The following is a 27,149-nucleotide window of genomic DNA, read 5'->3' as shown; positions in this document are numbered from 1 at the left end:
GCAAACCGCAAATACCGTTAACCAGCTCGGGCGAATCTGTTACAACAGATTCTGGAGACGGGGCTGCTGTGGGGGGTGGGGGGGGGCGGTGATTTTTTTTAAATGGATTTTTTTAGAGCCCACTTTTATCTGCTTTCCGCGTGTGCATGTTCGAGGGTTCAAAGCCGAGTGGCTCTCCTCTCTCCAGCTAAGGCCCCTTTGAGGATCCCCCACCCAAGGCCACAGACCCCTTCACCCCTGGAGAGCCCCATTGCTGCTCCACGGGATCCTTGGCAAGAGGCCCTGTGGGTTCACAGAGCAGCCCCGAGACCCACAGGGAGGCCAGGTCAGCAGCCCCTGGCACCAGGCCCCCCAGGTAAGGGACCCCTCTCCTCCTTCCTGCTGAGGAGGGGCCTCCCGAGGTGACATGAGCCACAAGGCACTGGCTGCAGCCCCTCACAGGGCCTGTCACCCTGCACTGCCCCAGGTCACTGCCCGACTCTCCTGTCTCCACTCAGGGGGAGCTGCCAGGAGCGGGGGGGCGGGGGGGCTCCGACAGGTGTCAGGGAGGCTGGGACAGGGTCACAGTGAAGCCACCAGCCTTGAGAGGACCTTGCAAAAGACAACCACCCCAGCCTGCTTCAGAGCATGCACAAGAAAACCCACAGGCAGCACCCCAAATGGGCCTGGGGCTAATGGCTGGAGATGCAGGGACCTCCCGACTGTCCGTCTGTAGAGCCAGTGCCTGGCCCCGCGGACCTGCAGGTACAAAGGCGCCCCCCGATTCCTCGGGATGCCTGGCGGGGGGAGGGGCAGGTGCATCTGCTGACACTCCCTCAGCCCCTCAGGCTGACAGCGGGGTCCCCTCACCAGAAGCCCCGAAGGGGATGATGTGCTGAGGGACAGTGACCGCTGCCCAGGGGAGTCGCAGAGGCTATGCATGAGAAGCTGCCCACTGGGGAGAGGGAGCCTGGGGCGTGGGGGACCCAGGCAGCCTGCCCCAAGGTCCCCTCCAGCCAGGTCCCAAACTGGTCCCAAGCAAGAGCCACGGGGACCCTCCGGGCCCGGGAGCGCCTGGCCTCGGGCCTGCTCGTCCACGCGGCTGCGGCCGGCAGAGAACAGCCGCGTGGCTCAGTCCTGGGCTAAGATGGGGGGGGGGGGGCAGCAGGTGCGCACTGAGCGGGCCCAGGAGAGGCATCGGGCACCGGTCCCTGGTGGAGAGCAAAGGCCCAGGGCACCGGCCGGTCAGGAGCTGAGGCCCCACCAGAAGCAGGCGGTGGGAGCCGGCCTGGCCCAAAGGAGAGGGGAGAAGCTGGGGCGGCCGGGAAGCGGGGGGCTGCACTGGGCAGCGGGGCCCTGGCCTCTGCCGGTCCTTGTTCTGCAGCCCAGGCACGTCACCTGGCGTCCCCTGGACCAGAGGGGGCTGGAGGGGTGAGTAAGGCGTGTTCTGGGGCCTTGGGGACAGGGCTGGGCCTGCAGGAAACTGCAGAGCTCCCCCAGGCAGCCACCCCTGCCACTCCAAGGGCACAAATGGTGGTCGTGTCCCTCAGCCTCAGCCAGGTCCACACACGGTCACTGCCCGCTAACCGCTTCTCTGACTCTGCCAGCTGGAGCGCCCACAAGCTGTCCTGGTGAGGCAGGCGCCCTCCCTGCCTGCCACGGCCTCATGGGGAAATCACTCTGGCAGGGACCCAGCAGGCGGGCCTCGGGCCAGGCCCCGGAGCTGCCCACACAGGGGTGGATGGAGCAGGAGGCTGAGCAGCCGGCGCTGTCCACCGCTGGCCCGGCCCCATCCTGGCCGGGGAAGGAGCCCCCTGCACCCACTCCCACCTCCCTTGTGTCCTCCGAGCTGGCCTGGCCTCATCTGCCGTGGGGATTGCAAGGGACAGCCCATGTGGGGTCAGCAGGAGCCTCTGACTATGGCACAGCATTCTGGGCACGGCCGTGGGTCCAGCGCCAGTGGGCTCTGCTGGGTCGGCTCCTTCCCCATGTCCTGCAGCCTCGGTGCTGGCGCTTGACCAGCTGCAGGTGTCTGGGGGGGAGGAGGGGAGGAGGCCAGGCCATGGCCTCAGCTGTGGCAGATGCTCAGGGTGGCTTCCCTGGAGGACTGCCCTGTTGGCTTCCGTGGGGAGCCCTGGGCATGGGGCCCTCCCGCCTCTGAACTTCCTGCCACAGAAATTGCAGGTAGGTCCCCAGTTCAGGACCCCAGTTCAAGGCCTACCCTCTGTCTGTGAAGCTGTGAGTCCCCACCCCCCTTCACCCTAAATAAACTTCACTCCCTGCCAGCGGGAGAGGAGCCTGGGTCTCTGGTGAGCTTGGGGACCTGCACGCCCTGGACAGGTGGGGGTGGTGATTTTTCAGGGGAGCCCTGGGGCCAGCAGAGCTTTGGTTTCTCAACAGGTGACCCCTGCAGAGGGTGTGATGGGCCGAGCCTGGCCCTGCCCTTGAGCAGGGACCTGCCCTCTATGAGCCTCGGTTTTCTCATCCCTAAAGTGGGCGAACTCAACTGCCGACAGCAGGCACCTGCGGCACGGGGCACAGCCAGGTTTTGCCGATGCTGTTGACCATCTGTCCAGGGCCACCAGCCCAGCCAGGGTCCGCCTGCGGGGAGCCAGTCCCACCCTCAGCTGCACACAATGCGAGCGATTTCGGCAATTTCTCCCCGAGTGCTCGTTTCCCCTAATAATCCACGTTTCATCTCCACAATAAACACAGTGAGGACGCTTCTCTTGGCTTTAAATACGCATAATTGCTTCTGGTGCCAGTAAAAGGTATTAATTCCACTTATGCATTCCATAAACTTTTAGGATAACGCAATTGATACCGCGGTCGTGTTGGGACACCTCCACAATTATTTTCCTGCCCGCGAACCTCCAAGGGCCTGGAAAGTTTCCTCCTGAATCCATTAGCGTTGACTCAGCTGCCTTCCACGCAGGAATCCCGGGCAGCCCGTGTTCCCGCCGCCTTGCATGTTCCCCTCCTGGGGGGGGCTGCCCCAGGATGGACACACACACACAGGCACCCCCCCGGATCCGGGGCAGCTGGAGGCAAGGCGGGGGCTGTGCCATCATATTGTGCAAAACCTCCCCATGTGCCCATGGCTGCCTACCCCTGCAGGCTGTTGGGGGGGCCACAGGTCTCCCGGAGGTGCCCCCAAGGCTGGGCCGGGGCTCCAACCACACCAGACCCTCCTGCCTGACCTCAGAGCCCCGTCCCCTAGCCTCCTAAACATCGGGCACAGCCCTGGGAGCAGGAAGGGGCTGAGCTGGGCTGGGCGGCATCCAGACGCCCCTCTCACGGCCCTGCCCCTCCTCCCTGCTCCTCGGGACTCCTGTCACCGGCTGTCCCCATCACTGCCAACCCATGGGGAGTCCCGGGAGGGTGTGGAACAGGGCCAAAGACATCTGGTTCTACCGTCCACCGGTCCAAGAAACATCAGTGCCTGAGGGCTTCGAGAGAAACTGCAACCTTTCACAGGGTCTGTCTCCCCTAAGCGCAGATGGGCCCCCAAACAGATAAGCCTGAGCTTGGGGTGGCTCACAGCAGGGTGCTCCACCCCCTCCCACTCCGCAGCCACCTCGACGGCCACGCTCTGACCTGGCCCTGGCCCTGGTCCCTTCTCCGGCTGCTGTTGCCTGAGACCCACCTCCTCCTGACCTCTGTGGGGGTGGGCTTGTCAGAACCGTGGGCAGTGAGAGGCCTGCATGCGTGTACATGTGTGTCTGCATGTAAGCATGTGTGTGAGTGTGTATATTTGCATGTGTGCAACTCTGTGTGGTGTTTGCATGTGAGCGTGTGTGTGTGTGTGTCTACAAGTGAGCGCATGTGTGAGTATGTCTGCATGTGCATGCATGTGTGCGGTGTTTGCGCGTGTGTACAAACATATATACCTGTGAGCGGAGAGCTCCAGGCCCCCCGTGCCCAAGGAACACAGGCGTGACACGTGAAGTCCAAAGGAAGCTGCTCGGGGCAGCTGCACCTCCTGGCGGGGCCCCCCGCATGGGCCCAGGCCGGGCAGAGGCCAAAGACCTCGTTCACAGCTGTGGCCACCTGGGGCCCGGCGGGGTGTCTCCCTGAGTGGGAATGGAGTGAAGGCAGCAGTCAGTCTGGAACTGACTTGAGAAAAATATGAATTATCATTCAGTTACCAGCCGGCCTGCGTCGTGAGGAGGCCGGGCAGCAAGCCCGGGCAGCGACGCGCAGTCAGACCCCGAGCTGTGAGCGGGGCTGGCAGCCCTGTCCTGCGCCCGAGCCTACCACCCCTCCCCGGGCCGGGGAAGGAGCCTGCGGGGGCCTGCTCCCCGGGAGCCGAGGTGCCAAGAATCTCATTATCGATGTTTGTCCCACCCCCCGCATTGATGAGGGCTGGGGGGCACCGTGGGCCCTGGTGGCAGCAGCATCCTCCTCAGCTCAGCTGCTCAGGCCAAGAGCCTCCGAGGGCCCAGGCGGGGAGGGGTGGCCAGGGACAACCGTGCTTGGGAGTCGGGGGCTGGGGGGCTGCTGCATGGGGACAGAGCGATGGGCACAGGTGGGCCTTCCCCTGCCCCTTGGTGTGGCTGCCCGGGGCTGCCTCCGTTCTGGGAAGACCACCCCATGAGGACACTTATGGCCAAGAGAACTGTCACCAAGCCACAAGCCCCACCTGCCCCGTGGCCACTCACCTGGCGGTGGTGGTGGAAGAGGCAACCAGGGGGTGGCAGAGGCCCAGGCGGGGAAGCGGCCAGCAGAGAGGCAGCTCCTGCCCCGAGACCAGCTCAGACCATCGAGGCCCTCGAGTCCCCCAGACATTGCAGAGAACCTGCCAGCACCCTCAAGTGGTGGGCAGGAAAGGAGCCAGGACCCGTACAGGGCCGGCCGGGACGCCCGGGGGACCAGTCACTCAGGCCCTGACGGCAGAATTCAGTGCAGGACAGACCCAGACCCTTCCCCTTAGAGTGGAGAGACAGGGCTTAGGGAGCAAGTCTGAATGTGGAATTGGAGAAGTAGTGAGCCTCTGGTCACCAGAGGTATGCAAGTGTGGGGATGCCATGGAGGCCTCCTGACCTGGCTACCGGTCACCAGGCCAGACCTCAGAGTTGGGGTGTGAGGACCAGGACCCCACAGACAATAGAGAACAGAGACGACCCCCCATGAGGACCAGGCTCCCTGGCACCCCATCACCACCAGGCACAAAGAGGAAATAATCATAAAGGCGTCTCGCTGCCTCTGTCCGCACTGAGCCCCAAGCTGTGCAGCACGGGCATCGTCTCCTTTAAGCCTTGTCACCACTCTCAGCAAGGAGCGTTGCTGAAATAATTTACAAACGAGAAAACCGGGCGCTGACTGGACCACAGTGGGCCCTGCCCCTCGCAGCCCATGGAGGCCCTCGAGTCGGGCTGAGCCTCGACTCGGCGAAAGGCCACCACCTGGGGAGGCCACACCCCGAGCAGGGACCAGAAACAGCCCCAGGGGGACCACGGTCTGGAGCCCAGAGCCTGGACTGGCCCCCTGCAGGGCCTGACCCAGGGCGCCTGTGGCTCCGCCCCGCCTCCTCCATCTCCCCACCCCCGGAGCGTGGGAAAACCACAGCCTCAGCCGCCAGGGCCGTGGGTTCTTAAGTGGTAGAGCATCGGGGCCACCCGCTCGCTGCTCCTGTGGGGGCGGGACACAGACACCCTGCATGGACTTTCTGATCCAGGGTCCCACTTCCAGGTGTGGGTAAGCACAGGCTGCTCCCTGGGGAGGTGGCACAGCCTCGTGGGACTGCCAGGTGTCCACAGGATGGGGGCCAGGGCAGGGCTCACTCTCCTCCTTTTGGGGGTGGGCAAGAGACCCGGGGGGCCTTGGGGCTGCCTTTCTCACCAATACTCTGGGCGCCCTGCCCTTGGAGGTGAACCTGAGGTCTGTCTGGAGGTCTTGGCATCCCTGCAGCCTTCGCCCTGCCAGTGGGCATGGCCGGGAGCCCCTTCCTCTCCTGGCTGCAACGTGGACAGGGCGGCTCTGTGTTTAGGAGCTCAGAGCCTGGAGCCCAGCCCCTGGCTTTCCATGCCCGCACCCCCACCTACCACCTGCACAACTCTGAGCAAACCGCGTTCCCTCCCCGTGACTCGGTTTTGTGGCTGTAAATGGGACAGTGATAGAGTCCACCTCGTGGGTTGCTGGGTGGTTTCAAGAGCTCATGCGAACTCAAGGCCAGGCAATCGGAGGTCGCAGGTGTCAGGACCTTATCCATGTTGGCACAGTGCCCTCGAGTCCACAGGCCTGTGGTTCTCCCGAACTTCCCCGTCTCACGCCCGTGCTTGGCGACAGCAACCCAGAAACCACGTGTGACGGCAAAGCCCACGTCTGCCAACCACCAGATGCTCGGTGCGGACCTCACGCTGCCCGGAGGAGGGGGCCTCTGGGGACCCGGCCTCAGGTGGCTCCCGGCAGCAGAGCCGCACGCCCCCAGCGCACCCAGGAGAGGACTCAAACCGGAGCCCCCACCTGAGCCTGCCCGACAGTCTTGGCGAGACGCTCAGCCGCTGCCCCGTGGATCTCGCCCGGGAGCCACATCCATCCCCTCCGCAGCCCTGCGGGAAGCTGGCCAGCTCTGACCACATGCCCAAGGGGTGGGCACACCCAGACTGCCCAGCCCCGAGACACGCCTCCTGCCCGACGCTCCTCCCGGTGGGGAGGCACTGGCCGGGCGGGAACCCTGCGTGGACAGCCGGACAGGACAGCCAGGCAGCCGGGCACGCTCGGCTACCCTCTCGCCCAGGACGTGCCGCCCCGCCGCCCGCCCGCGCCCTCCGATGCCGCAGCAGGACTCACCGTCCAGGTGGCCGACTTGGCGGTGCTGGACTGCTGGAAGGTGACGTCGAAGTGGTGGGGGCCGGGGTAGTCGGTGTTGGAGGGGATGATGGGCGCCGGAGACATGGTGTCGAAGGTGGAGCTGGGCTGCGCGTAGGGCGAGTGGGTGGGCACGCTGGCCGCGTGCTCCGGGGTGTAGGGGCTGGCGGCGGCCGCCCGGCTGCTCAGCTGGTCCATGGTGCTGCTCAGCAGATTGAACTGGGCCTGGCGGGAAGCGGGAGGAGGGAGGGGGACCCGCAGTCAGGCTGAGCCCGAGCACCCAGTCCCGTCAGCGAGGTGTCCTGTTACAGCCGCCTTAAAGGGCCAGCCCCGCGTCATCCCAAATATTCCCCCGGTCCCCCCCACCCGACAGGTCACTACTTGTGTGGGGATAAACTGACATATTCACCTCGCCCTCCCCTCCATCAGCCTCCGGGTGCCAGGGTTCCCAGGCTCCCAGAGAGCACACCTGGAGGCAGCGGCCTGTGGGGGTGGCCCCAGCCCAGGACACCCTCTCGGGCTCCAGCTGGACTCTCCAGGGGCAGCACCAGCTCTGATGTCCCCCCTCCTCCACCCCCCGTTACAGCTCACACGGGGATACCCCAGGAAGCAGGCCGTGGGAGCCATGGGGTTGGGGCAGAGGGCACCCCCACCACACAGAGTAGACACACCCTGGGCTCTGGTGCAGGGGATGCCTAAGAGGCCCTGGAGGCCAGGTCTGACCCCTAGATCTGGCCACGTAGGTGCTAGGGTTGGGATGGCGGCTGAAGGTCAGTGGCTGAACCAGAAGCCACTCTCCAAGGGCCTCTGTAGGGTGGGCTGCCTCCTTCTGGGTCAGAAGGGACCCCGTAGCCGTTTCTGCTGCTAGCAGGGTTCCTCGTGGTCCACACCTTGTGTCCACCCTGGGCACTGGCGCCCAGCTCCTCCCCCAGGCCTCACACTGAAGGAGCAGGACCTCTGAGCTTCCCTATGTGGGTGTGTCCCCTGGGTCACCCTCTGTGGCGTCTGGGGACCAGGGATGGATCAGCCCCCACCAGGAGCTTAAGGGGGGCCCCGTCTCAGATCCCCCTGGAGGGCCTTCAAGGAAGAACCCTCCCCGGTCCAGGCTCCGAGCAGGGGCAGGTCTGGAGGGGAACACGGGTGGCCTCTAACTGCAAACGGGAAACGGCTCCCTGTCCGCTCCTGGACGGCTCCCCGGCCCGAGTGGACCGTCCCTTTAGGCCTAGGTGGGCACTGTCAGTGTCTCCGTTTTACACACGAGGAAGCTGAGGTACGGAGCGGCAGTGACTTGCCTGGATTGATGCAGTGGCCCTGGTGGCCGACACGGGAGACCAGCCCGCCCTCTGTGGGTAAGGGAGCCCGAGCCTCGGAGGCCAGTGGAGGTGGTGAGATGGGGGTTATTGTCTGGCGGGCACAGGGCCTGGGGTTCCCATGGCAGGGCAGAGGCAGACCAGACAGCAAGAGCAGGGGCACCTTTGCCCCGCACCCCTCTGCAGAGAGGGTGGCAGCCTCCCTGCCCCCTCCAAATGCAGAAACAGAAGCGTGGTTCCCAGGTGTCTCCCAGCCCCGGCCCAGCCCTCTCTGCCCCCCAGTCTTTTTCTCCACCAAAGGTGGCCTGGGCTGCAGAACCTGAGCTCCTCCAGCTCGGTACCCCCGAGGGCACACATCACCCCGTGTCCATGACAAGGGTCCTCAGAGCCTCCAGACCCCTCCTGGCCTGGGGAGGGAAACTGCAGTAGGGAAATGCTGTCCTGAAGGCTCTGAAGGAGTCTCAGGAGATGACAGAGGAGAGGTGACAGGTGACAGGTTCTTGCCAACGCCACTGCCCCGTGCCACCTGGAGGCCAGGAAGCTGCTTTCCGCAGATGACCCAGCTCCCGGGATGGCAAACTGCCACCCAGAATGGATCTTGGCCTGGCGCCTTAAACCGGGGACCCCTCCCACAGTGGGATGGGGGACCCCTGCAGGACCCACCTCCCTCCTCGATTTGACGGGCCCCCCACAGCCTCCTAACCTCCTGGGCCTCCACCTGTGAAACAGGGAGACCCCGCACCCGCCGACAGGCGAATGGACAATGGGCCACGGCAGCATTCAGTGGAATATTCCTTCTTAGCCACGAAAACAAATGAATGGGTGACATGTGCCAGAGCCTGGAGGAGACGCAAACCTGCCAAGTGACGGGAGCCAGATCCTCACCCAGGAACTGCATGCTTCCCGGGGTCTGCGGGGCGGGTCCGCAGAGACGGACCCAGACGCCGGCTGCCAGGGGCTGGCCCTGCTGGGCCTGGTGGCCACGGGGTGTGGGGTTTCCTTTGTGGGTGCAGCAGTGATGGGCACACAGATCCGTGGACAAACTAAACACGCTGAGTGGTGCCCTTGAAACAGGTGACCTGTGTGTTACATAAACTACAGCTCAGTGAAGCTACTGGACGCAGGCAGGGGGGCGTCCTCACCTCTCGCAGCCCGGCCGCCACGAGGGGGGGGCACTGTGCCCCCAGAGGGTGCAGGCTGGGCCCCAGGAGCTCTCGCATGCCCTCCAAGGGGGAGTGGGAGCTTCCAAGAGCCTGTGGCTTCTGTCTGCCCCGCTGGACTGCAGGCCCCACAGGGACAGGTGCTGTCACTGAACTGCCCACGTAGCAGCCACTGGCCACGGGCACAGTAAATGTGGCCAGTGTGACTTGAGCTGTGCCACGGGCATGAGGGCGCCCCGATGCCAAGGCCTCGGTGCCCTGGAGAGAAGGTAAAGTAAAACCTCTCCTTCGCCATGTCGTATTGATTATACCGGCTCGAGCCCAGTTCGGGACAAATTACGTAAATTATTTCCACCTGCTTCTTTTACCCTTTTTAAAATGTGGCTGCTAGAAAAATGCAGTTACACATGTGCCTCTGGTTCCACTTCCACTGATGGCCTAGCCTGGCTCCCAGTCCGCGTCCGCAGGCCCATGTGGACGTGGTGCTTACCCCGTTACTGCTGCGAACACTGTCCCGTGGGACACAGTTCACGTGTCATTGCACAGCGCTCACTGGGGGGTCTGCTGGACAAGCAGACGGGCCAACGAAGGAAGGAAGGAGGTGTCACAGCACAGGGACAGCTCCTCCCAGTAAGAAGGACCAGGACTGAGGACCAGGGGCAAGCTGGCCCCTCCCCTCCCCCTTGCAAGAGGCTGAGAGCCCGGTAGGTCCTGGGGTGGGAAAGGTGTGGGCCCCAGATGGTCCTACCCCTGGGGTCTCCACGGTCTCCCCTCTCTCCGGGGGGCAGCCTAGGCCCTGCTGGGCGGGGCCCCGGGCTCCCTGAGAGCTTCGGCCCCAGACGCATCCCCAAGCGGGGACAGCCCAGCCGGGGGCTCCGGGTCTGTCCTCCTGCCCCTGCCGCCCTGCTCAGGAGAAACGGGAGGCAGCCCCACGACAACACCGTTCAGATTTTAACTTGTTCACATTCTTTACCCATCTGAGCCGGGTGCCAGGGAATTAGTCACTGAAGCTGAGGGCTGCTGATAGGATCTCTACGCCCAGCAGCCCCAAAGCGGGAGGGAGCGAGGCTTTCAGCAGCCAGGCCCGGCGAGGCGGGCAGAACCCGCTCTGCACAGCACGCTCGGACCCCCAGCCCCAGGTCCCCCTCCAGCCTCCCCTCGCTGGCCCCCCGACAGGGCAGGCTCAGCATCCTGTGGTCCAGTTCCCAGGAGGCTCACCCTCCTCCCCAGCAGAACCGGGCGATAGTGTCCTGCAGAGCACCATCCAGGTGGACACTGCTCCCTCTGAGGGTCCCGCCTCCCCAGGGACCCCTCCGCCCGCATCGGTTTCTAGTCCTGTTTGCTCTGAGTGGCTGGGGCTCTGAGTGCAGTGGGGACCCCACAGATTAGGAGGTGTGGAGACTGCGTGGCTCCACTGCCTGCAGGAAGCTCCATGCATTTCCGTCTTAGAAGCTGGGGGGCTCTGCCAGAGTAGCCCTGCCAGAGACCAAGGCCTGGACCCCAGGCCAAGGCCCGACAGGGTGCACAGGAGCCTGGGGCGGGGTGGGGGGCTCCTGCAGAACCACAGGCCCCAGAAGCCCGGGCGATGCCCACTTGGCAGCAGGCAGGAACCTGGGCAAAACCTGGACTTTTTTGGTGTGTTTTGTTTTCATTAAGAACTCCAAGAGAGTGGGCTGATTGGGACACGCCCGGCCCGCGGCGCCCACATGTGCCTACATGTGTGCACGCAGGGCTCCGGGCCGACCCAGGCAGGGCTGAGAGAGAGCAAGCGAGGAAGCCGGCGGGGGGCCTCCCCTCCAGGGATCAGGCAGAGGGTGTGCACCAGGACTGCCTCTGAGCCCGACGGCTGGTGGGCAGGGGCTCTAGGAGGAGCTTGGCTGGGCAGACCCTCACTACGTCTTGCAGAGCTGCCAATGCCCCAAAGCCTCCTCACCAGGACCCTGCAGGCCATCTCATCTGTCTGCTCCAGAAGCCCGTATCCTGGTGCTCTCTGCCCGCTGGGTGGGGCAGAGTGGGCAGGCCTGCCCTCCGAGTGGGCACCCAGGCCTGTGCCCATCAGTGCTTCTTGACTGAATCGCCGGGTGGCCTGTTTCTGCTCCGTGCCAGCCAAGGGCACTCACAGGCCATCTCCCGGGGCCACGTGCACGCATGTGCTCACACACACACGGCAGAACACGCAGGGATGGGGCCAGTGGTCTGCTGGGGGGGGGGGGCTGGGGAGGGTGAGCAGAGGCCCCGCCCCCTGCATGAATGTCCTGAACTATGCCTGGGTGCCCCCCAACCCCAGGTCTCCAGGGAGGGAGGGGCTGGCCTCTTCCAAGGACTCGAGTCCCAGGGAAAGGAAGATGCTGCCCCAGGAGCAGCGAGGGATGGGGGTGAGAGGCAGAGGGTGCCACCCTGGGGAATCCACCCCAGCTCCCACCTCCCCCCAACCCTGCAGCTGTGCCCCAGCCTGGGGCCTCCTGGGGGGACAAGAGGGTCCAGAGACACTGAATCCTGTGACTTTCCATCGGGAGGGGTGACTTTGTCCAGGAAACCCCTGATCCAGGGAGCCCCCCTTGCACAACACACGCACCTCGCCTCATGTCACAAAAGCCCAACATGATCAGGGTTGCGGAGGAGGAAACTGAGGCTGGGCTCGCCACACCCAGGAGCAGGTAGGAGACCCCGACCTCCTGTCATTCACTCTGGGGACAGTCGCTGAGCGCCAGGCACCCGGAAGGGTGAGCGGGAGACCCCAGAGCCCCAGGGAGGTCACTTCCCACCTGTCGTGTTGCACCTGGCACCCTACTGGGCGCTCAGAAACTTGAGGTTGAATGAAACAGTCCCCAAAACTCAAAAAGACCCCGAACTCAAACAGACCTCAAACTCAAATAGACCCCAAAGCGCAGGCAGACCCACCACGCCCACTCCTGCTCTGGGCACCCAGGGCCAGGCCACCCCCCTGTGAGGGTGGGGTGTCCCCCTGCCCCCGCTGCTGCCCACCAGGCACCACCCTAACCCCCGGGAGGTCCCGGGGACGTGGCTCCCCAGCGCCACAGGCCGGTCCTTCCGCGGTGAGCTGTTTTGTAACCATCCCTTTATGGGCTTATCTTTTTAAAGCGTGTAAATCAGCTCAAATGATTTGAGGGGATGCAGATGGAAAATAAATCTTTTTCTGACGCCTGTGCCCCAATGCCCCCCTGCTCACCCGCTTCCCGCGTCCACGGCCAGCGCCAGCAGCTCTGGCAGGTCCAGACAGTGAAACAGCGACGGACTGGATGTGTATTTAGGTGCCGCCTTGGTGCCCTCGGAATGGAACCTATTTTTCCAGCGGCCCAAGCAGGCCATGTTGTCAAAAAGGTCAAGGTCCTTCAGGGGTCAAAGTTCCCAGGGGACCCGTGCAGAGATGGGCCCTTGGGGCCCTTGGTGGGATGCAGTGCGTGACCATGGTCACAGAAACACCTGTCAGTGACATTAACCACGGCTCTGGTCATGTCCCCAGAGGCTGTTTCAGGCTGACTCACCCAGCGGGGGGTGGGGGGACTTGACAGGGAGAGAGCAGGGGCCTCAGGGGACGATGCTAGGCTCCAACACCAAGGTGTCCCTGCCTCAAGGACACAGACTGTTGGAAGACAGCGGTCCTGCGCCTCTGGGCGGTGATCACTGACCCCCAGGGAGCCCCATTTCCAGCCTCCCTGATCACCGCTGGTCCGCACCACAGGGCCTTGGCTCATGCTGTTTCTCTCCACACCTCCTCCTGGAAGCCTCCAGGCTCTCTCCATCTGGCCTGGTGTTCCTGGGTTTCCTCTCCCACCTCTCTGGGTAGAGTAGTGACTATCATGACACAAAGCCCTGTGGGCCCGTGCCCATGGCTTCTGTGAGGGTCCGGGAGCTACTCTGCTCAGAGCTGAGAACACGCGAGCACCCGGCTGCTTCTGATCCTGCCGCCTCCCTCACCGCCTGCCCCAGGGGGGTGGGCCTGTGACCACAGCCCGGGAGCCACGCAGGGACCAGCGGTCAAGGACACACACGGGCTCCTGTTCCTTCTTTCATGGGCCAGGGAAAACCCTGCTCCCTCCTTCAGTGCCCTTCTTGTGTTCCTTCAAGGCCTGGTTGGAAGACACCCTCGCACCCTGCACCAGCCAGGACCCAGGGCCGTCTCCCAGCGGGTCTCCCGAGCTTCAGCTCCACTGAAGGACCCTGACCTCGCCCGGCAGCCCGGCCCGCCTGGGCCCACGTCCCCTCGGCAGAGCCACTGGAATCAGGCAGAGAAGGTCCCGCTGGTGTGCGCCCTGCACACCCGGGAAAGAGGGAAGGGGCTTCGTGAGGAACAGAGGTGACGAGAGAACGCAGACAAGCCCCGCAGAGCCTGTACCATGGCGATGGCAGGCAGCGGGCCGCCAGCGGGAGCGGGGGCCCAGGACGAGATACGGGGTTCCAGAATTCCCACCCCGGGAGGGGACGCCCACAGGCGGGGAGAGGGGCGGCTTCTCTGCGGCCCAGAGCCCAGGCTGTGCCCGGCGCACGGACCTCAGAGGCGCGAGGCTCCCGGACGGCGAGCTCTTTCTTTTATTTTTTCTCCCTGCCCAAGGATATGTTTTCTACTGATTTTTAAACATATATGTTTTCATTGATTTCAGAGAGAAGAAAAGAGAGGGAGAGGGAGAGAGGAACATCGATGATGAGAGTCATTGATCGGCTGCCTCCCGCATACCCCCTGCTAGGGATCCAGCCCGCAGCCCGGGCCTGTGCCCCGACCGGGACTCGAACCTCGACCTCATGGTTTATAGCTGGACGCTCAACCCCTGAGCCATGCCCGCCGAGCTTTTCCATTGTTTTTTTAGAGAGAGTGGAAGGGAAGGAGGAAGGGGGAGCAAAACATCAATGTGAGAGAGAAACATGGACTGGTTGCCTCCTGCACACGCCCCAACCAGGGCCGGGGTTCAAATCTACAACCCAGGGACATGCCCTTGACCTGGAATCAAACCCTCGACCCTTCAGTGCCCAGAGGTTGACACTCTAACCACTGAGCCACAGCGGCCAGGGCTCAAGTTTCTTTTGACAGGAGTTCTGTGACCCAGCAGGTGACAGCCGCCTAGGTTCCCACTGGGCTCCTCTCACTTTGTGACCTCAGCTGGGCTCACAAGGACCAGCCAGGGGACCCCGAGTACCCAGCAAGGGAGGCGTGGCTGCTGAGTCGGTGCAGCCAGAGCTCTCGCTCCTTTCAGAGACTCCCGACCAAGGGGACTGAGGACATTCAAAGCCGGTCCAGAGAGAACCAAGCAGCCATATGAGACTCCAGGCGGAATGCACCAGGCCCCCCCAGCTGACCCACCCGGCCTGAGGCTCTGCGGCTGCCCCCCTTCCTCCCTCCTGCCTCACCCCGCTGAGTCCCGGTGCCAGGCCTCCTGTACCCCGCCGGCCGTGGCCCCCACTCCACAAGCTTGCAGCACCCATGCTTGCTGAGCGCTGCACGGGGACCCTGCCGACGCGCCTCCTGGGTGACAGTTTGCATGGACAGTGTTCTCGGTTCCTGTCCAAGGTGGGCCTCTGCACACCCCGCACTCTAGCTGCCCACTCCAGGCCAAGCCCAAGGACCCTCTTGGCTCTGTTTTCGCCACACGGGCAGCCTCTGGCCATTAGCTGCCCTGCCTCACCGCTCCAGCCCCTTCTCGCTCTCTCTGCTGGACTCTACCCCCCGTCACCAGGCCCTGCTGGGAGCCAGGAGCCTCCTCCCGAAGCCAGGCCTGGCTGGCGCCTTCGGTCAGGGGCTGGAGCTAAGCCCATGGGGCAAAGCCTGAGGGTCAGGAATGGGAGTCCGAGCCCCTGCGTCACCGAGGCCTGGCTGCATGGTCGCCCTCTCTGTGGAACACGCAGGGAACAGCGTCGGCCACGGCTTCCTCGTGGATCAGAGTGTGGATCGAACGGGAGGGGCCTGGGTGCGAGGGCCCCTGCCGTCACTGCACGGGGGAGGGGTCCACAGGAGCCCGGGTGCCCCTTCCCAGATCCACTGCCTCCTGCTAGAGGCTCGGATGCGGGCTCCTGGGGTGAGGCCCCAGCCCCGTGTTCCCCACCCCCAGCATCTTCCCTGAGCGTTCCCGCCACCCCACTCCCCCTGCAGGGGCAGGGCTCTGAGTGGGGCAGACAAGCATCTGGCTGCTTGGTGCAGGGCGGCACCAGGGCTCCGATCTTGAGGGGTCCGCCTGGAGCATCTTGGGGAGTCAGCCAGGGCGCTGCCCCCGGGGCATCTGCTCTGACCCCCAGCACCCTACGCTCCCAGAACAACACCAAGGCCAGATGTTTTTAAAATTGAGAATGAAACTCCAAGCTCCCTGATCCTCTCGCAGGCATGCCTGGGCTTGGGTCCGACCTCACCCAGGGGTAGGTGACTGACAGGCAGTCTGGCTTCTGCTCAGAGATAACCCGTCCCACTCGGAGCAAGACCTCCATCCCGCTGGTATTTCCCACAGCATCTCTGAGCCTGTGATTAAACGGATGGAAATGCCAGCAAGCTCCGACACGCGCTGGGGGAAGGCGCCCTCTCCTCCCGGAGGCATGCACATCCATTCCGCTCTCACCCGGGGCTGAGGCGAGCCTTGCCCCATCCCATGCCAGGGCCGTGTGGAACTTTCCACACCTCGCACTGGGGAAACGTGCCCCCAGAAGCCCTGGCCCCCCAGGCGTGTGTCTGCAGGACCGGGAGGCTGCGCCACGGCCGCTCTGCCTGCCTCCGCCTGCAGACAGCGCCGCTGAGACAGCGAGGACCCGGAGCATCCGGCCAGGCGGAGTCCCCGGGGGACGCCCGCCAGGCCCTTCAGAGCTGCCCAGGAGCAGGCGGGGGCCCAGGGGATTCAGGGATGTTATTTAACCACCAGGAAACGGGTCCAGTCCTGACCCTGCCTCTCAGGGTGCCCAGGGCCTGGAACGAAGGTGGGCGCTCTGCGGTCAGCCATGGGCGAGCGCCCGGCTCGCGGGGTGTGGGGGGTGCAGGTGCCTGCTCCCCACTCCTCTGTGAGCACTGCTCAGACGAAGCCGGCCTTCCACCCTGCCTGCAGCCCCAGAGCCCGACCCAGCCGCCCTGACATCCTTCATCCCTCCACCCATCCTCTGTCCATCTGGCTGTCCATCCTGCAGATGCAAATCAGGACACCGAGGGGCCCGGTGGTCTGGGTGACACTGTCCTCACTGGAGTAGCTGGAGAAGACTTTGGATGGTGACAAGTGGATGAAGGGTGTGGGAGTCATGGGCGGCCACTGTCGATGGCCCTCTGCGAAGGGACAATAGAGCCGGGACCCAAAGAGGGAGTTCACAGCAGCCCAGAGCTGGGGGGCGGCACTCCAGGCGGAGGAGCGAGGACAGCCCTGCACTTACTGAGAGCTGGGTCCCCGCTTCGGTCATTTTCTCCCCAATTCGGGGCTCTGGGGTGGACTGACAGGCGACCCCAGCTCCTAGCGTCTCGCAGGTGAGGGTGCTCTGTCCTTCAGTGAGCATCTCCCAGGCGCCGGTAGACAGCGGCCGGCAGGGGCCACCAGGACACTGCCAGGCCCTCCTCCCATTTCCCTCCGAGGGCTCCGTGGCCAACAAGCCAGCAACGGAGGGAACGGGCGGGTGGGGGCTTCTAATCAGATCGAAGACAAAGGCAGCCGGGGGTGGGGCAGGGCCCGTGGGCTCTCAAGGTGACCATCTGAGATGCCCCCCAGGTGAAAGATGCCACCGCAGGTAGCGGGTGGGGATAGCCCCGAGGTCAAAGGCAGCCACTGGAGGAGACCTGGTGGCCGTGTGGGAGGCGGGAGCGCCGAGGGGGCCTGGCACTCAGAGGTAGGGCACCCTGACAGGCCCCTAATGAACTGGATGTTGGGGGTTCAGGAACGGGGAGGTCAAGAACAGCACCAGGGAAGGGTGGATTTTCCCCTAGCTGAGACGGGACCTGTCATGAGGGGTCAGGGGGAGCTCAGGTTGGGCTGGCAGGTGGAGGTCCCAGCAGACATCCAGGTGGGGCGGTCGGACAGATGTCTGGAGCTCGCACTTTGGGGACAGACGAAGGACCTGGCCGAGGAGGCACGTCTCAGGCACAGCAAGCCAGCAGATGGGGGTCACCCCTCCATCTGTCTGAATCGGACTCTGGCTCTCATTTCTGGGACAGTCATTCACCCCCACCTCTGAGAGCCTCAAGCCCTCCTGGTGTGAGGTCGGGGAGAGGATGCCTTGTGGCTGTGCCCCACTCAGCCCAGCACCCCTTCCATCATTCCCAGCTCAGCTTTGTCCAGTCCTGGCCACAGCCCCGTCCCTTTTCTGACCTCACTGTGTCCCACCGCTCAGCAGTGTCCTCCCTGACATCCCTCCCAGTCCCAGCACCCTCTGCAGGCGGCTCGGCCCACCCCTCTTGTCTCCTTTGTGGCATCTCTTTCCCGGCTTGTTTCCTACTTGGGGAGCCCCGTGTTGGGCCCGGCCTGCTGTTCTCCCCTCTGGTCACTCTCCCTCTGTGCGGCCCCCACCCAGCCCTGGCAGTAAATCCCCCTATGCTGGGACTCCCCACTGGTCATCCCCACCCAGCCCTCACGCCCGGCAGATACCTGCTGCCCAGTGTCCAAGTGGCCTGTCCAGCCAACATGGCCCAGACTCCCCTCTGCCCCCCGCTTTACAAGGCTCAGGACAAGAAACCGTGACAGTTTCCTGACTCCTCTCTGCCCTTAACCTGGATGTCACCTTCCAACTCCACCCCTCGTCTGACTACAGCCCACACCTCCCTGATGTCCTGGGTCCCAGGCACCTGGGGGGCACTTCTCAGGCCCGATTTGCTCTGCAGGTCAGCAGCTCTGGACATCTCCTCCCTCCTCCCCTCCTCCTCCCTGCCGGCTGCTCTTTGTCACCCGTGATGACTCACCACCCCCCCCCCCCCAGTGCTTAGCTTTCCCTCTAATACCCTCCTGCAGCTTCCTGAATAGAGTCGACTCCCTTTACCCAGTCACTCAGGTCAGAACCTCGGTCACCCTCACGCTCACTCCAGCCTCTCCGCGTGTCCCACCTGAATCCTCCGCTCTGACCCACCGGCTCCCACCTGGTCCGAGGGGCAGCATCCCCCCCCCCCCAGGCTCCCGGCCTCCGCCCCGCCCCCCCGTGGTCAGCTCTCGGCACTGCAGCCGAGGGGCCCCTAGAACCCGGGGCATCCTGCCCCTCCTCCCCGTGTGCCCTCGTGGGCAGCGGGCGCTTGTGGATATTTCCTGCCTCCTCTCGCCCGGGGCCCTCCCGCCGAGGCTGCTCGTGGGTCAGACCTGCCCGAGGGCGCGGAGGACGCGGCTCTGGGAGCAAAGCGCGGGCCCTCCCGCGGGGAGAGGTGAGCCGGGGCAGCGGAGCGGTGGCCGTGGGGGGCCCGCTGGCCCTGCGGGCTCTCGGAGACAACAAGGGCGACCCAACATTTTCTCGAGTCCCACCTCTTTCTTTCCTGGAGGCTTAAGGTTATTTGGGGCCAAGTACCGCTTCCTCCCTGGGACAGGTGCACGAGCCTGCCTCCCTCCGGGACGGAAAGAGGGAAGGGAGGCTCTTTCCCGGGTCAGCGGGGCCCCACGCCCGGGCGCGAAGGCATTGAGCCGCCCCAGGCGCTCACTGGGGGAGCGAACCCACACGGCGCCCCCAGCGCAGGGAGGCTCTCCAGGACGCGGTTGGCCACTGCTGGTCCCCAAACACAGGCACGGCCACAGGGTAGACTCTGGGGGCTCCAGCTGCCCATGGATCAGGCGGGAGGCGATGCGCCAAAGCCCAGAGCCCCGGCCCGGTTCACCCCGGGAGGCACCCTGCGCAGTGCCGCCTGCCTCACACTGTGACACCCACTCCATTCGAGGGAAAAGGTTACACCAGCGTCTCCGGGGTCCCCGGGGCCTCGGTACCAACGCCCCCCCTGTCTGCCTCCCTGCTGGGGAAAACAGCCCTTCCTGGAGCAGCTGCGCCCCACCTGCTCCATTAGCAGCCTGGAGCCCGCCTGGCTCTGAGCACCTGGCAAGTCTGCAAATGAGCTCGGTCCCCGGGGCTTGGGCCGCAGGGCCAGGTACCAACTGCTGTCCTCTCACTTCCCCCTGCTGGCTGCTGGCTCTCCGTGAGGCCAGCTCACTGCGGGCCCTCGGCCTGGAGCTCTGACCCGCACCTTGCCCGCCCTCGGCCCACGAGAAGCACACCTGCCCGGCAGCTAGGTGAGCGGCTCCCAGGTGAGGATGCTCTCGGTCCGGGAGCAGGCCGGGTGGCCTCAAGCTCAACCCCCGGGGAGAAAGATGACCTCCGGGGGGACGCTGAGCTCTGGGCAACCGGGGACAGGACAGGGCAGCTCCTGAGCCTTAATCCTGGGATAGAGCCGCCAGCCCCAAGCCAAGGAGTATCGGAAGCCCCTGCGTCAAGAGGCAGCCGCCCAGCCCTGACCAGACACCCTCCCACCCTCCTCTCCTTGGCTGCTGGTCCCCAGAGCATCCCCAGGATGGGCAGGCATCTGCCTCCATGCCCAGGACCTGCCCAGCCCCTCGGCGCCTCCTGCCTGCCTCTGCCCGCCCTGGACGGAGGCACCCACCTAGCAGCAGGTGCCCAACCTGGGCTCAGACAAGAGAACGCCCCTCTGAGCCCTCCACCTTGGCAAAACCCCCACAAAGTCCCCGAGAAAGAGGGAGGCGGGTCCGGGAGCGGGCCTGCGGGGTGCGCGGGCACACCTACCGTGACGAGCTGCTGCATGGAGTCGCTGACGTACAGCATGGTGGGCGCGGGTCTCTGCACAGGCCGGGGAGCTGGCGCGCCGCGGGGCGAGGCATGGGTCTGGGTGGCCGGGGGTGCGGGGCAGAGTGGTGGCTGCCCGGCGGGGTGGACCCCGGGGAGAGGCTCCGTGGCTAGGGGGGCAGGAGCCCGGGGTGCCGCGGGACATGGGGGCCGTTTGTTGGCATTTCCTCTATCTCCATCTCCCTAGTTCTGTCAACTCCCCGCATCCAACAACAAAACGGGGCCCACCCCTTGCTCCTCATGACTATTAATCGGCGCCCAGGCAGGCCTCGGCTTGCCCACTGCGGAGCTGGACCGCACCAAGGCGGCTGCCCGGGAGGGGCGGCGGGCAGGCCAGCATCGCTCCCTGACTAAGCCACGCCCGCTCCCCCTGAGATGACACCCACCGGAGGCCCTGGGGGCCACGGGCCTCCACCCCTGAGCACAAGGGGCCAGCCCAGGCCCCCGAGACCTCTCAGTAGGCAGGGGTGGGTCACCCCGAAGGGAAGAGGTGGTGCCGTGGCCCTGGAGCCCTGGGTGGAGCCACCTCCCTCTACCCAGGCAACGTGGTGGTCCACTGGGGCCACCCCAAAGGGCCAAATAAACAGGAGAGACATTCGGGAAGACTGTGCTCCCCCAGAGCCCACAGGGAGCCCGGCGAAGGCATGAGCAGCCTGCAGGGTCCCGGGCAGCAGGTGGAGCGAGAGAACCTGGAGCCTGCGCGCTCGCCGGGCTGCTGGCCGCCGTTGGCATTGTCCCTGCGGATTCTGAGCCCTGCAACGGAGGGAGGTGGCCCAGCAGGAGGGCCCCAGGGGCCTTGCCCTCCGCAGCGAGACACTGTGTGACCCTCAGCACTGACAGGGGTGCCGCGGTGGCCTGCCAGCAGGGGCTTCGACACCACCCCTTCCTGGAGAGTCTCAGTCTCCATTGTGATTAACCATTGTTGGCACAAGTTTGCCCTGGGCGTAGGGGCCGGATCCTCGCTGGGGTTGGCGGGGAATCCATTAGGCGCCACAGATCACGCGGAGGTGGACGGCCCGAGTCAGTGCTCCCAGCCCCGAAGCACAGCCGCTCCCCTACCCCCAACAAGAGCCGCAACACCTGGGAGCTGCTGGAAAGGCCGGGAGGCCTTGTCCTCAGGCTTTTTCTCGCCAAACCCCCAACCACCTCCAGCCTCCCGGGCTCAGGTGCAGCTCCTCCAGGCGGCCGGAGGAGCGAGTCGGGCGAGCGGTGAGCCCCGAGGTGCTGCCCCTCAGTCACTCCCGTGAGTACCTTCGGCCATGGCTGTTAGCTCCCAAAGCCCAGGTTTCCACCAGCCACAGGACAATCAAGGAGCACAGAAGTTTGTGGGGTACACAGGTGCTCTGGAAGGGGTCTGCTATGGGGCCCCGGTGGGAACTCCTGGCTGGAGGCAGCCACTGGGAGTCAGCCTAGCCCGGGAGGCCCACAGGCGGGAAAGCCCATCCCAGGGAGGCCCCCGTGCCACCCCTGGGAGGGCCTGTGCTTCCCTGGGGTTCCTGTGGGTGGGGGCTTGGCAGATGGGCTGGACTGGGAGACATGAGCCAGGCTGGAGAGGAGAGGGAGTGAGCTGGGTCGAACCCCCACACCCATAGGGCTTTGTGCAAAGCTGGGCAAATTCCTAGACACCTCAAAACTGGGTGTCCTCTCCCGTCAGGGGAACACTGATTGGAAAAGAGGCTCAGCCAGGGCTCTTTGCACAGGGGCTAGCTCAGGAGGGCAGGGAAGATCGGCCCCCTTTAATCTCTGAGGGTTTAGAAAGAGCAGAAAGGGGCAAGCCAAAGGAAGAAGGATTTGAGGTGAAAGATGCCAGGAATGGGCCCAGGGTGGCCAGGGGAGACCCAGGTGTGGAGCGAATCCCAAGGTTGGCCTCCAAGGTTCTGCCCAGCCACCTGCCCTGCACAGCTCCCCGCCCCCAGGGCTATGAAGGTGATGACGTCACCTGTGATTAGGTTATAAATCAATCAACTTTGAGTTGATCAGAAAAAAGATTACCCAGGTGGGCCAGGCCTAATCAGGTGAGCCCTGCAAAGAGGCAGGGAGACGCCCTCCTGATGGCCTCGAGAAGCAAACGGCCAGTCTGTGAAGGGGCCTTGTGACGGGATGGCAGGAGGCCTCTAGTAGCTGAGGACCGGGGCCCTTGTTCAACAGCCAGCAAGAAATGGGGACCTCCATCCTACAGCTGCAGGGAACCGAATTCTGCCAGCAGCCAGAGCCCGGAAGGGGTCTGCCAGCCTCAGACAAGACTGTCATCCTGGCCGACACTCTGACGGCAGCTGGTGAGCCCCTGAGCAGGGATGCAGTGGACACATGCAGGACTTCCGACCCTCGAGACTGTGAGCTAATAAGCGGGTGTTGTTTTTGTGTGGTCGTTTGTTACGTAGCCATAGCTGACGGATACACCAGGAGAGAGGGGAATCAGGCAAAGGCTTTGGGCAGAGGAAGACCAGGGCTTGGTGGGGCCCTGGGCCACTGGGCTGGCTGAGGGTGGCCTTGGCTTCCTTCCATGCTCTAGAACTCCGGCCTGCAGGGCACAAGGCTGGGCCCCAGGCAGAGCTGGCCACAGGAGCGCCCTGGACCGCAGGCTGCCCAGTAGCAGGTGGGGTCAGGTGGGAAAGGCCACCTCTCTCCAGCCCTGGTGGAAGGCATAGGGTCCAGGGCTGAGGGACTGCACCCACCTGCACAGGGCCTGAGCTCCAGCACTGTCCCCACAGTGAGCCTGGGCCAGGCGGGACGCCCCATGTCCCTCACACACATGTTAGCTCCACCAGTGCAGCACGCAGAGCTGCACCCACCTCCTGTGTATTTCCCCAGAATCCCAGCCACTGGGGACAGGGGTGGGGGAGCTGGGCTTCCTCCTGGCTTGGTCTTAGCTTCTTCCTTCCGGTGGCAGCCCAGGCAGCCCACTGGGCCCCAGGCCTCTGAGGTTCTGACTCATACTCACTGGGGGTTTTGTCCCACTAAGCACTTCCTCAGGACTCATGGCAATGTCTCAGCCACCCACAGGCAGGTGGCTCTGTGACGCGGTGGTGGCCAGGGCTCAGCTCCTTGGATACCAGAGACCCTGTCCGCAGAAGCCAGTGGAAGGAAGGGCTCACTGTTGGGGTAGGGACTGGGGGACCTGGGGAGGAGTGCAGAGAGCTGAGCCCACTTTCTGCCGCCAGATCCACCCCTCTTCTTCCAGAGGCTGCTGCAGACCCTCCTGGAGGAGGGAGTCCTTTCCCTCCCTCTGCCCCCCTGTCCCCTGCTGGGGCCCTCAAGAAATGCCCCTCCCCCCAGCCAGTAACACTGCCCCAGGTGACCACTGGCCTCTCTGAGCCCCTCGAGGGCTGTCCTGTTTAGAAGCTTACTGTTGGCACCTGAGGAGAGGTGGTGGGCGGGTCCCTGCCGGCTGCAGCAGCCCCCCATGGTGGCCCACCTGCCCACAACAGCTGTTGCCAGAGAAAAGCGCCAGGAGAGGCGGGAAGGGGCGTATGGAGGGAAGGCACCGACTCTGGGGCTGCAGGGGAGAGTGGGGAGGGCATTGCTGAGCACCTGCAGCTCCCCCTTTCCTGCACCATCTGAGCTGGGAAGGAACCTGCCCAGTTCACCAGCGTAGTGGGGGTGGAGACTCAAGGCCCCCAGACCACCAATGTCCCCCACCCAGGATGGTGCCTGCCTAAGTCCCATCCTTTTGCTAAATGAGCCCCAGAATTGGGGGGCCCAGAACACCCCATCCGGGCCCTGGATGCAGTGGGCAGAGGCCCTTGGACAAAGCAGCCTGGCGCTGGGGCATTGTGTGGGGCCAGGGGAGGCTGAGGGGGGCAAGCTCACCATGTCCCGTGATGGGGCTGGGCAGGTCAGGGGGAGGCATGGGGGTGGCCAGCGTGGTTCCAGGGAAGCCCACGTCTGTGACAGCTCAGCACACAGATGTTTCATGCCTGTCTTTTGCTAAGCCGCATGTTGCTACCTGGTAGATTTGCTCTTGCTGTTCCCAGCCTTGGGAAGCCCCCCTCCTTACTCCAGAGCTGTGTCCCCCCCATCCCGCTGGACGCACTCGGCACTGGGCATCCATCCTCCTGTGGGGAGCATGTCACACCCACCGGAACCCAGAACCGGCCCCTCTGCCTCCCGCATGCAGGACCCCCTCCTGGCACCGGGTCTGTGGGGTCTCCCCTCTGCCCTCTAGGGGGTGAGCGGCGCCAGGGCGGGGGCAGCTAACAGAACGCCAGACGCAGACCTCCTAGGAGGCTGCATTCAGGGGTCCCCCCTCCCTGGGACCTGCGGCAGCCCCTGTCCCTCGGTAGAGGGGACACAGTGTGAGTGCTATTAGCTTTGCAGTGACGGAGCCAGGTAGCCCCACCCACAGAGGCCCCCTTCCCGAAGCCCTGGGCACCTAGATGGCTGACCACCGAGTGACCCTGCTTTCCCTCCCGCTCTCATGTTTCAAATAAACCAATAAGAGTGAACCCCTGAAACCTTAAGCCCCTACCCCCTACCCCGCTCACACCCCGCCCCCAGGCGAGGGCCTGTGAGCAATAAACCTTAATCTTCTGAGTCCCCTGGTGGTTTTGTCCCAGTGTCATAACAAAACCAGGAGGACCCATCCCGCAGCAACGCTGGCCCCCAAAGAGGGGAAATGTCTGCGGGTCTCACTGCAGCCGATAGCATCATAGCGTCACTACCAATAAGCTGAGATGACCCGAACGGACGGACGGACAGACGTCTAGAAAGTGGCTGGGGAGGGGGGGGACCCTTGGCCCCAGGGGAGCGGTTGGCAGCCCAGAGAATGGCCCTGATGGAGAGGACGCCGCCTCCCTCTCCTCGCCCTGCACTGGGCCCGCCCTTGCCCCGAGTCTGCCTCGGTTTTCTCGCCTATAAAATGAGAATACAGCAGGGGCTCCGTTTGGATGAGCTGTTTCCACTGTGATGGTCTCCTGAGCGGAGGCGGGGGGCTGGGCCGGGAGGTCAGAGCGCAGGTCGGTCTGAGGGGCCTCAGGGGGCCGGACATCACGGGGCTGGCAGCCCACCGGGCCCCAGCCCGCCTGGACCTGCCTCCCCAGCAGCTGCGCTCTGCTCGTTCCACCGGAACCAGTGGGCCCTGGGCCAGCTCAGCATCAAGACGGAGACAGACGGAGAACTCGGGGACCCTCCTGCCTCCTCCCCACCCCTGCGCCCTGGCCCTTGGCCCGGTGCCGGGACCCAGAGACAAGCTCGGCTGGCCGCTCGGCTGTGGGGACGCCCCTCGGGACAGCTGCGGTGCCAGGCCCGGGCGCTGCCTCCCTCAAGCACTTAGCAAAGTTCCCTCAACAAGTCCCCACCTGAGGAGCCCTGGGCAGCAAGCCTTGTGGGCAGGACTGTGCTGTCCCGGGGTCCGGTGGGGCTAGAAGCGACCTCAGGGGGACACTAGGGACAGCAGGTATCTCTGGCCTCCCTGGGCCAGGGGTCTTTACACTTTCTTTGGGTCCCATCTGCCTACCATTCACTTTCTGGCAATGGGTGGCCAGAGACAGTGGCAGAGACAAGACCGCCACCCCCTCACTACGGCTCTGCTTTCCTGCCAGTGTGGCGGGACCTCAGTCACTGCAGTCAGTGGGTGTGAGCCCTAATTGCCCCTGCAGCCCCACCCACTCCCCTTCCTCAGGGTTCCCCATAACTCAGTCCTGTGGTGGGAGGGGCCCACGTCACAGCATCCCATCCTGCCCTGTTCCGGGGACCCAGGCCGGTCAGTGGCAGAGGGACGGCTCAGAGGTGGGCACATGACCACATTCAGACCGATGAGAGGCAGGCCTGCTGGACTACAGCCAAGAGGGGGCCTCCCCCATGGCGGGGGGGATACTGGTGGAGCCTGGATGCTTCTCCAGGAGAGGAGGCTGCCTAAGAACAAAGCCACCACGGGGAAAGCAGGACAAGGAGGCACCTGTTTAAACACCTGGACCCAGCCGCGCCTGAGCCCGTCCTAGCCCTGATCCAGCCGCGCCTGAGCCCGTCCTAGCCCTGGACCCAGCCGCGCCTGAGCCCGTCCTAGCCCTGGACCCAGCCGCGCCTGAGCCCGTCCTAGCCCTGGACCCAGCCGCGCCTGAGCCCGTCCTAGCCCTGGATCCAGCCGCGCCTGAATTCATTCTGCCCCTGGTTCCGGCCATGCCGAAGTCCATGCCTGTACCTGGACTGAGTTATGTGAGCTGATACATTTTCTGTTTTGCGATCGAAACGTCCTGACAAACCCACAGAGTACGCCGAGAGCCTGATTCCTGGTTCCACAGGCTCCCAGGACAGGACAGTCCACGTTTCCTGCCCCCACCCCGAGCCCTCCGCAGAGGGCAGCCCTGCTCACCATGGCAGACGGGGTGCCCATGCCTGGCAGGTGGAAGACGTCCATGCTGGTCTCTGCGCCGCATGCCCCCACATTACTACCCCGGCTCGTCGGGGGCAGGTCGAAATAGGTGCTGTCGGGCTCCCTGGGAAGAGGGAAGAGGGAACAGAGCCTCAGCCCCGCCCCGCCGGGCCCCGAGCTCGGGACCAGCCCCCGGCTTCTGCGGGGGCCACCTCTCCTGCCCCCAGCCGTCCTCAGTCCATGTCCCCGATGCCCCCCAGCAGCCTCAGCTCCCCTCCTCCTGCCTCCTCCCCTCCTGCGCCCGCCTCTCCGGGGCTGGTGTGAGGGCCACGGAGACATGGCCACGCGTGGGCTCTGTCTCCTGGACCTCTCCTGGCCCCGACCCCTCTGAGGGCTGGTCAGAAGAGAGAGCCCAGGCTTTAGACCCCGTGTCCCCAAGAGAAGGCCCAAGGCGGCACCCCCCCCCCCCCGCCTGCCCTCCAGCCCAGCCCTGCCCTGAGCTAGCCGCAGGTGGCTGGGGCGGCCGGGTGGCTCGGAAATACTCACAGAGAGCTCCACAGGTGCTCGAATGTGGCGCCCTCGTCGGGGGCAGTGGAGCGGGACATCCTCCCCACGCCCAGCCCCAGGGCAGCTCCTGCAAAGCGGAAGGGCGCAGTGAGGCTCTGCGCAGGGCCCTGCGCGCTCCTCTCCCAGCATCCTGGGCGGGGAGGAGCGGGGCCAATGGTGACACTGGGGGACACCACGGGAGCCCTGCGTGAACCGCCCTCCCCGCCATTTCAGGCAAGCGGGCTGGAGCTCAGCCTGGCAGCCCTGCAGGCCGGGCTGAGGACCCGGCCGGGGTGCCCC

At 64.8% G+C, this 27,149-nt stretch overlaps 1 protein-coding gene across 2 annotated transcripts in view; it reads right to left on the bottom strand.

Annotated features, from left to right (window-relative positions):
- Positions 1 to 26,908, bottom strand: part of TP73 (tumor protein p73) — a 36,195-nt gene extending 9,287 nt beyond the window's left edge. For both annotated transcript variants that reach the window (XM_087820757.1, XM_087820758.1), the window contains exons 1-3: positions 26,850 to 26,908; positions 26,304 to 26,427; positions 6,772 to 7,014 (exon numbers count right to left, since the gene is read on the bottom strand). In XM_087820757.1, the coding sequence (XP_087676883.1) occupies positions 6,772 to 7,014; positions 26,304 to 26,427; positions 26,850 to 26,908 (426 nt within the window). The remainder of the gene's footprint in view (positions 1 to 6,771; positions 7,015 to 26,303; positions 26,428 to 26,849) is intronic.
- Positions 26,909 to 27,149: the final 241 nt, after the last annotated feature.

This window comes from Miniopterus natalensis, chromosome 9 (genome assembly GCF_054644295.1).
Source record: "Miniopterus natalensis isolate mMinNat1 chromosome 9, mMinNat1.hap1, whole genome shotgun sequence".
Lineage (NCBI taxonomy): Eukaryota > Metazoa > Chordata > Mammalia > Chiroptera > Miniopteridae > Miniopterus > Miniopterus natalensis.
This window is presented reverse-complemented; position numbering and strand designations above follow the sequence as displayed.